General features: G+C 38.0%; 2 protein-coding genes across 5 annotated transcripts in view; one reads left to right on the top strand and one right to left on the bottom strand.

Annotated features, from left to right (window-relative positions):
- LOC138052436 (uncharacterized) overlaps positions 1-2,391 on the bottom strand; it is an 11,890-nt gene extending 9,499 nt beyond the window's left edge. The window contains exon 1 of the mRNA XM_068898932.1: positions 2,218-2,391. Within this exon, the coding sequence (XP_068755033.1) occupies positions 2,218-2,284 (67 nt within the window). The 5' untranslated portion in view covers positions 2,285-2,391. The remainder of the gene's footprint in view (positions 1-2,217) is intronic.
- Positions 2,392-3,226: 835 nt separating this feature from the next.
- The window catches only part of LOC138052416 (uncharacterized), a 6,846-nt gene continuing 72 nt past the window's right edge, over positions 3,227-10,000 (top strand). Inside the window, exons 1-5 of one of the 4 annotated variants that reach the window (XM_068898906.1) lie at positions 3,227-3,455; positions 5,724-6,027; positions 7,535-7,606; positions 8,394-8,447; positions 9,452-10,000. The exon at positions 9,452-10,000 is cut by the window's right edge and continues 72 nt beyond it. In XM_068898906.1, the coding sequence (XP_068755007.1) occupies positions 3,291-3,455; positions 5,724-6,027; positions 7,535-7,606; positions 8,394-8,447; positions 9,452-9,909 (1,053 nt within the window). In that variant the 5' untranslated portion in view covers positions 3,227-3,290 and the 3' untranslated portion in view covers positions 9,910-10,000. Of the gene's footprint in view, positions 3,456-3,998; positions 4,131-5,723; positions 6,028-7,534; positions 7,607-8,393; positions 8,448-9,448 lie in introns of those variants that run through there. The other 3 variants (XM_068898905.1, XM_068898907.1, XM_068898908.1) reach the window with 3 other exon arrangements.

Below are 10,000 nucleotides of genomic sequence, written 5' to 3' on the forward strand. Positions count from 1 at the left end.
CTTCCTTCGTATTAAGCCCTGGCCAAACTATCGAACAAAGTTGGATTCCACATGCAACATTGTTGGATTTAAATGTTGAGGTAGTGGCAAAACACTCATCCAACATTACATGACAAAACTAATTCAAGTTCAAGTTGGCGCTAAATTTATAAATATGACGCTAACACTGAAACGAAAACCGCTCGTAGCGCATGTGTTACTGGGACTGTTTGAGGACGGAAATGACGGATTCAAACGAGGTAAAACCCAAAAAATGTTTAGAGAGCGTGTAGAAAAGGGTATGTTCACTGCAAGATTCATTCGCGTTTAGGTGATGAGAATGAGCTCGGATCCGAATTTGCAGAAATTGTATTTGCTATTGAACAAGAAATGCCAAATGCCAATGTGCAAATCTCCAAACAGAACGATTTTAGTGATTAAGGGGACTAAAATTGCCCTGAAGACATGGCCTTGCTTCATACTCGCTGATCAAGGTTTCTGGATGTTCCGTTCATCAGCTTCCAAGACGTCCCATTGATCCTTGTCCGCCATTTTTATTGCAAATAATGCTAGAAGCCTAGGCTTGAAAATAAGGTGGCGCGATTCGTGATTGGCTAGCAACGCGAACGTGACTCGATTCAGGACACAACTTTGTTGGAAGAGCGGCAAAACACTGTAACATTGTTGCGTCGAGCAGAATTGTTGGTCGCAATGTTTGATCAAAAGCAAACTCCATCCAACACTTGATCGAACAAAAAATGTTGGACGAACATCTTCCAACGTGGGTGGCCCAACGGTCGAACAATATTGGATCGAGCAAAGTTGGAGCGCTGAATCCAATCTTGTTCGATAGTTTGGCCAGGGCTTTAAGTGTAGTTAATGAATGGAATAACTTGCCTAAAGATGTCGCGGAGGCAGAAAACTTAAACATGTTTAACGTCGATTTGATTAGCCCTTAGTACAAATACTTTTTGACAAAAGTTTGACATAAGCAAAAGTGAATTAAATAGGATTTTTTTGCATGTGTTTTTTTAATGTGCCAAGCAGAGCCTCATTGGCTGTTGAAACAAAGGGCCTTTTGTTCCTGTGGTTGGCACATTTGAATAAAAAAAGCAATGTTTGTAAACAGATATCTTCCCTATTGATTCAAGAGGTGAACTTTTCACTGTGTCTTGAAGCCGGCAAGATGAAACACTTAATGGAAGACAAATATATTGAATATGAATAATGTTAATTAATAAAAGCCCAAATAAACACAGTGAATACAAACGAGTGATTGCGCGAAACGGATCAATGTATGTAAGTTTTTTTTATTGTCATGTGAAACGTGATATGTGGAAGTTTAGCCCGTAAGTTACAATCCCGTTCAGAGGTTTGTCTGCGCGATGGACTCGGGAAATGAGAAAGTCGCTGCTCAAAAGGGAAGCAAGGAAAATAGTGCCTTGTGAGGACACGTGCTTACTGGTAATGAATGTTAAACCGATTAACATTGTATTCTTCTGCTTCATTCTTATTTGTAATCAGGAGTAGGCTATGTGGGAAACTATTTTTGTGAGATTAGTTCTAGCTGTCAGTGAGTTACAACAACTAAAATTAAATAAACTCCGGAAATTGAAAGATGAGAATGAACGAATTCTCAGGATTCTCACTAACCACCAAATACTCAAATTTGGGCACATAATATCGCAATGGAACCACAGAAGCAATTAATTTGCGGATTTTTTTTGGTTCCAATGTAACTACTAACTCGGCCGCGAATTCTCCTAACTCGTGTTCTTCATCTCATCCCCAGAAATTTAAAGGTCCCCACCGAAGCGGGAAGGGTTAAAATTTGTGGGGCAGTTGTGAATTTTTGAGAACACCTTTCAAACTTAAATTTTATGAAAGTCAACGGATTAATTTCTATCTTTGAAACAGTTGCTATATCGCGGTTTACAACCACCGTCACTTGCACGAGCAAAGATGTGCCTGTTCAAAGAGTGTTAAAATTACTGAAAATTAATAGAAAAACATCATTTCTGACATGGTTTTCCAATTAGTGAAACCTGCGACAAAATCCGTTTTAGGTTTTGTGTTAGGTTGGAAATCCGAAGCTCCAGAGTTTAAGATTTAAAATCAGGATTTTCCCATACGGAACGTACCCTTACTGGGCACCACAGCCCGCAACATCCCACGTTTGTTGTGTCTATCCTTCTGAAAATCGGAAACTTAAAACTAAGTAAACAAAGATATATTTACCGCATGGTTTAGGCCTTTGAGCATCCACCAGCACCACAATGAGTAAGGATACCAGAACAGCAAACATTTTTCTCTTTAATTACAGCTGCAGTATAGGTTGCTGATCGCTTGGAGGAAGAATAACGGAGATTTGTCTATGTCGTACAATACATATACACTTACAGATCACGAGAAAATCAGGTGATGTTTTGAGAACTACGTGCTTATAAACGGTATCCTCGGTGGGCCAAGAAATTCTATCCCCTTGTTTACTTCAATTTTGCACACTCCGTTGATACCTCTGTTAGCGGGGCGAGCGAGAAAGTGGGAAGGAGAGAAAAATTGTCTATTACCTCGTTACTGATTATTATTTAACAATACCGTTGCACAACCACTGACTAGAAACAAGAAGAAGATTAAAAATGCAACATTTAGCTGGCCGACCTTCTCTTGTTCTAGCTAATCTCACTAAACAAGGTAACTTCTCACTTACAAACCTCCGTCACTCTACCGACTAGAAATGTCTAAAACGGGAGCGGACGACTAAAACTAGCACGGGATTCGGATACTTTTCTTCAGATCTTTTACTGAATTATCAATTTATGGTCAAACTGAATTTATCTTGGAGCGAAATTATTTTTTCTGCCAAGAGAGGACGGTTTGCGTTTTGTGGGTGATGAAAGACTACTCCGGAAACTCCGGAAACTGACGCTCAATTATATTACATAAGTAGGTCCCCAAGGGTACCTTACATCAAAAACAAGTTTAATTTCACAATTTCTAACCAATTTAAGCGTTTCTTGGCCTAAATTGGTTAGAAATTACGAGAGAGATCTTTCACGTTTCAACAAAGTTAATTCACAAGTTTTGCAACTTCCGTTTTTTACATACATTTTCTCGGTATATAAGCGAATTCATCTTCGAACGCATCGCAGTCGCCCGCCATTTTCATAAGTCAGCCGCTTCGCGCACGCGCATTAATCTGTAACTGGGTTTGCTACGTCATTATCGCTCATCCAATGAACGGTTCTGGTGTAAAGGTATCTTCTCGCTTTGAATCGTACTAGCCCCGTATTTCGTTTACATTGTAAAACATGCCGCTGTCGTCGTCACTTGAGGAGGCATTGAAGGTTTTCTCCTCTAACAGTCCTTTGCTTTGCCCCATAAAGTTTAAAGACAGAAGTTATCCCATAGTTGGTTGTAGTTTTAGCAACGCATCCTTTGTCATGGATTATTATGAAGTCGCCGACCACGCTGTGGTGAGTTAATTACGATATAGATCTATAGATTCATCGAAATATCGTCCAACGTTAAGTTTACTCATCAATTACAATGACTGCATTGATTACTGATAAATGACATTTATGTGAGGAATTAAGGAAAAGGGAAAAAACATGAGTGACTTTTAAGTTTTGTTCATTAACAACATCATCGATCATTGGCTGTAACTGCTGCCGTCGACGGCGAAATACGAGGTACAAAACCCTATGGGGTTTGTATCTCGTGGTTCGCCGCCTTAAAGCTTTACGTACAGACATACTTTCTGCCTTATAATTATGGTGTGCAGTAAAGGAATTGGAAAATTCTCATATGTTAATATGCGGGCTTGTTGAACGGTAGATTTGTCTGACGAAACGTCTGTGCTTTCAAGCGAAAACATACAGTCATCGCTTGCAAAAATATGCAAATTTCCGCAATGTCTACTGATGATTGGGATCAACACATATTTATTATTTAACATTCAAGACATCTTTTACTTGGTGATATTTTCTTACATTCTTGTTATCTTTGTGTTTAATTAAGGGCGGTGCCTACTATTGTTATTGCGCATACGTTCTGCGCATCTCCAGGTACTCGGATTTCCTATCGGTGATGCTTACTAAAACAGGGATATTTTTGCGCGGTTTGAAACTACCCGGAGAAAGTACATCTTAGTAAGTACTCTTGGTATGCAAAAAGAAAATTCCAGAGATAATTAAGCTTCAATTTGCGAAAGAATGCCATACATTGCTTTGTATTTTAAAGCTTTTTACAAAAATTATGCATGAATTATCTTTGAAAAATGCGTGGTTACCCCCAATTTTCTTTTTGGATTTCAATAACACTTGTTAAGATCTACATTTCCTGCATAATCACACACCGGGGAAGAAATATCTTTAATTAGTAGGCACCGTCCTTAAGTAGTGACATTACAAGGAGAAAACAGATAGAAGCTCGTCACTGGTCACGGTTCACATGACAGTATTCGATCAAACATATGTCGTCTCAGCCGGAGCATTTTTCGTTGCGAGTAGAGAGTAGGTTGTCGTTTCTCAACGGATCATCATCCACTGTCATGGAGGGGAAGTTGAAAAAGGGAAAAATTTTCCATTTCCAGACAATAATTTTAAATAAGCTATTAAGCTTGTGATAACATTCTCACTTTAATAACGGTGCCACATTTTCTCACTGGCTAATAAATACAATCAGCTTTTTTGCAATGTGTGACAGTGAGAGGTTTACAGGGTATATTACTGTACACCTGCCAACTGTCACGCATTATGCGTGAGTCTCACGCTTGTGGATCTAAAATTGTGATCTCACGCATTCAGACTAATTTCTCACGCCTAACTGACAATAACAAGTGTAACTGCTTAAAAAGCGATTAAATAAAATTAAATTCAATTGTTTTTTGACATTCGAGAAGTTGTCAGAACATCTTCGGAACCTCTTAATAGTGCTAAAGATTGGTTGGAAATCCTTTGGAAATTGTTGCCGGCCCTGGTCGAAAATCTTTCTTCACCTTTGGTTATCTTCGGAAGTCATCGGGAAATCTTCGGAAGTCGTTGGGAACCTTCGGCGATCTTCGGAAGTCTTCCGAAATCTTCGGCAATCTTTGGAAGCTGTCGGTAAATCGTTGGAAATTCAGATTCTGTGAGACAAAAAATCTCACGCATTTTAAAAAGAGGCTTCCCAAAATGTAGTATATAATATGGTAAAAATGGAACTGTAGCATGTATACAGTAAATTGTCTCGGTTCACAACAATGGTATATCATGTTGTGTTTGATGAGCTGTTGAAAGAAACTGGACATGGTTCGCGTATCATCGTGTCAAAATATCCTGAAATATCGCATTGTAATTGACTACCTGACCGCTTATAGAGGTCAAATACGATAAAATTAGCCAATTGGGAATTCTAAATGGTGACCGCGTCTGCTTAATAAAGGTGACTGCTTAATAGAAGTCAAATTTACAGTAAATTAGGGGACTTCTTTTTGGGAATTTGATATGTGTACATTTAATGGAGGGTGACCGCTTAGTTGAGGGCCGCTTAATTGAGGTTTGACTGTACAAGTTGAGAAATTTAAAATAATTGTTCATTGATGCCATACATGGAACATAGAGCAAGATCAATAGAGAGGGACCTTCACAGGTTCATCATTTCTTTGCTGTTTTCAAAAGAAGACCCTAATTCAACACAGTTTTCCAGTATTCATTCCATACATGTAAATCTTTAATTAATGAGACTCATTTTTTTCCTTGCAGAAAGGCGTGTATATGAAGAATTTTTTTCAAAAAGGACTGGATTCACTGCAATCACTGCCTGTTTCCACAAACGCTCAAGTAGCAGTCCAGCGATTGAAGGATTATCTCAGTCGCCCTTCTCAGTCATTAATTACAAAGCTAAAAAAAGTATGCAAGACAGAAGCACAATTCAATTGCATGGTTGCAACAGAAGTTTTTATACCTCTCTCATCTGGCCACTGTATAATAAACAAAAAGACTCCTGATGTTAAGGGCGAGAGATTAAGACTGCCAAGTGAATGTGGAGTGAATGGACTTGTGATAGGTGAGAAAATTTTGCTTTTTATAAATTTTGCTTTCTATTGAGGCAGTGATTCATTTTGAAAATTGTGTTAATGGGTACAGTGTACCCCTCAGGCAGAAATCAATGGGTCACAACTCAGATGCAGTGGGTCAAAATTGTAACCAAGACAAGTTGTAGTTTTATTTTTTCAATCATATAATTGATGTTTCTTAAACCACAGACATCTGAATCTTAATCAATAAATACCTATATAAAGAGAAAAGAAAAAAAGTCCTCTACCTATCTATTAATATACATATAGTGTATATTTATAGATATCATAGGTAGAGGATTTTTTGTCTTTTCTCTTGGTATAGGTATTTATTGATTAAAATTCAAATGCCTGTGTTTAAACTTGTAAAGAAATTACAACTGTAAAACAGAACAAATAAAACTGTCATTTAGTGTCTAATCACTGTAATATTCAGGAAGTCAATTTGAGAAGAACTTGCAGTTTAAACAACACAAGAAAAGGACACTAGTTGTCTATTAAAAAAGAATAGTGCTTTTAGAGATCTTTAGAACACTAAATGACTTCAAGAGAAAGCAAACACACGGAAATTTGCATACGTCCTTAAGAGCACGTGTTCAGTAACGTGATACCCGTGACAACAATACAATCGTTCGAACCTTGTTTCGATTATTCCAAGAATCGTGTTTGTCACTCGCACGAAAAGTTTCTTCTCTGAACAAACAGTGCGGAGATAAAACATACCTTCTTCGTTCATCTAGGCTTTCTTGTGCACTGAAATTTGCATCCTTGGTGGCGTGTTGATATTCAGCTGTCGAACACCTTTGAATGACTTTCTGTGGGAGTTTTTGCGCTGTTCGTTTTCGCTTGAAGTGTGAACTCTGACTATTTATTAAGTCGGAAGGTTCAAATAAACGTGTATGCGTTGTATGTTTATCATTTCAGGTGTGAACTTTTAGCTTTTGTCTTTACGTATATCATTAAATGCGTGCTTTTTTCACTCTGTTTATGTTAACAAAAATAGTTCGCAGTTATTAATTGTGTAAGGATAATTGTTCTCAAATTCATCACTTCCTTTTGATAACTCTCAATTTTTTGGTGCGTCTTATAACCGAGTATTTTCGCGTAATTTTCAGTTTGAGAACTTAGCTTGATTAAACTGCTAAGTTTGGGGTGCGCCTTATAACTGAATGACTACGGTATGCGTACTCAGGACGCGCTCGACGGAAACCAATGGGTATTTAATGAATGTAATGCGTAAAATACGCAAAACGCAGGGCAAAATGAATCACTGTTGAGGCATTTCATTACCTCATTGCTAGAGCCCACATGGCTTTTGTTCAGTGCCAATACTCTTAACTTACAATTTAGCTGACCAAAAAGGAATGAGATTGGGTATTACAAGACTACTGCCAGGGTTGCAAACAAAAGAACTGAATGGTACTGTTTTCATTAGTTTTCCATAATTTCAGATATTCCAAATTTTAAATGTTGACAGAATTTTGCTGTTATTTACAGGTTTTTCAGATGGTTATTATGGGGAGCCAGATATTGTTGTTGTCCCAAAGTATGAGCAGGAACAAGGAACAGGTGTGATGCCAATAGAAACCCCTTACACTTTTTGTCCCTAATGGTACATACTGTACATTTCCTTGCAAAATATGCATGTATGTGTAATGGCTCTTGTACAGTACCAGTCCAAAACTAACACCCGGTAAATTAAAATGATACATGGTTTCTGTTGGCAAGTTAACAACCAACCAACCATAATGGCTCTCTCCATGGTGCAAAGTTAAAAAATGGTGTGGGATACGACAAGCCTGAAAAGGAGGAATTCCTGAAAGTGGAACAAAGCTGTGACTGGGTTATATCGGGAAAGGAATGAGGTGCGGATGTGAGCAGACGTGGTTTCTTTGTGGGGGAATGTTGTGTAACATCCCAAAAAAATGTTGCAGAGGAGACAAATTATTTAGTGTTTGTGAATGGAACTGTACATCCGTCACCTAATTCTGCAATCATAATCCATCATCTGAAGCATTCTCAATTCTTAGATCAAAGTTGTCAGATATGGAGTGTGGACTGGACTTATTAACTCTAAATTAGGCTTTTACTTTGTGTAGAAGACACAGATGACGTAACAAAAGCTTTAGGGGTCTCTACTGCTTTCAAATTCTGATTAGGTATTGTTTCACAATTTTTGTTCTATTGTGTTACGTCCGTCTTTTACATGAAATAAATGCCAATTTAAGATCTGGAACTTCCACTCCACAGTGAAGGTGGAGGAAGGTCACTTGAGTGATTCCAAAATTAAGATCCTAGACTACCACAATGATAACAATAAATATTTAGGTGACTTTATGTAATGTTATTCTACTAGTTCTGGTTTCCGCTGAAAGCGAAGAACCAGAAACAAAGCAGCCAAGGACTGCTGGTAAGTTCTGAGTTATCTGCAAATAGTGTACAGTGTTTTCCAGATATTGTTTTGTTTATGCAATTGGATCTCTTGAAACACAAGTCTGTGTAGATGTGCTAAAATTTCAGGTGCGAAAATTTCATTTTGACTCCTTAGTTGAATCAAAGACAATTTGAAGTCTGGTGCTAAAATATCAATTTAAGGACGTTTGCGCCCATTGCTACTGCGCATCTCTATTGCGCACACTGTTCATTAGGCACGTGCGTGCCATGTCATGTATTTCAAGCGTGTGCACCGATTCGAAAACTCAACAAAATATAGAGCTGATGACCTTTGCATTAACTTGGTGTGCGAATATTTTTGTTGGATGCTCGGTGACCCACACTTTTTTTTCGGCAGATCACTTCCTTTTCTGATTCTTTCCATTATCCAAAAACCATTAAATCTGTATGTGGGAAGTTTTAAATATTTCTCATGTACTATTGACATAGGGTCGAATTGGTACATGGATACAGGTGTGCATGACTTTGAAGTTGCATTTTTTTAAGGCTAATTCTACCTGATTTAATGACATATGTAGCAAAGATCCATCAAATAGGCCTATATATGCTGTGTTAAACACACATAACTTAGATATGATTCTTCAACTTAAATATATGCTGATAGTAAAAAGCTGGCCGGAATCTCCTTGAGTGACTGGAAATCCTAGAATCGCGCGCGTAGGCCGCACCTGCCATCTCTCTGATTGACAAGAAATGAGGCAACCGCCGGAGTATTGACAGTACTGTCAACCACTGAGAGCCTAGAACAGGCTAGTTCCAGAGATTTCAAGCTTTTAAAATATGCACATTAGCCAAGTGATGACATCATACACTCAACCAAATGTGAAGAAAGATATCCAACCAAATTTTATCAGAAATGTTTGATTCTTTGCAGTAATATTCTACTAAACGTGCTCCACCTTACAAATCAGCTTATTTTTGCAGCAATATTAAACTGTTGTATTGTTTTTTTATCAGCAGAGGGGGAAAATTCTCCATCCGAGGACTCACCTGGCAAAGCTATAGTTGAGGGAAAAGATGTTGAAGAAGGCTCGCTAAGTGCCATGTCCCAGTGCGTTGCAACAATAATAGCTTTTGCTCGAATTCAATGTTTCCGCCACCCTGGCATTTCTTATCCATTTCCCATGCTTAAGGTCGATCCTTCAGGAGTTGTTGTTTTAGTTTACGATTATCCTAATGATGTTTTAATGATAAGCCAACGCGTACCATGGAGCGATATTGCGTTTATTATTGTTTGGTTAGTTCTACATCATTATTTATTCCGCCCCGATTCTTTGAGTTACATGAGCAAATATTGCTGTGGGTACAAAACTGCATCTCGTGGCATTTCAATGGATACCCCATGGTACTTGGAGTCTAAATCAGTTTACTCTCTACCTAAAGAGCTTTTTTGTTATCAAGCGTTTGATATTGAGTGAGCATTGCCGTTTAATGGTATGTTCGCTTGTACGTATATGTTAAACAACAGAAAATGTTACTTGTATTTCTGAAACTTTCACCTACGTAAAA

Source organism: Montipora capricornis, chromosome 6 (assembly GCF_036669925.1).
Source record: "Montipora capricornis isolate CH-2021 chromosome 6, ASM3666992v2, whole genome shotgun sequence".
NCBI classification, from domain to species: Eukaryota; Metazoa; Cnidaria; class Anthozoa; order Scleractinia; family Acroporidae; genus Montipora; species Montipora capricornis.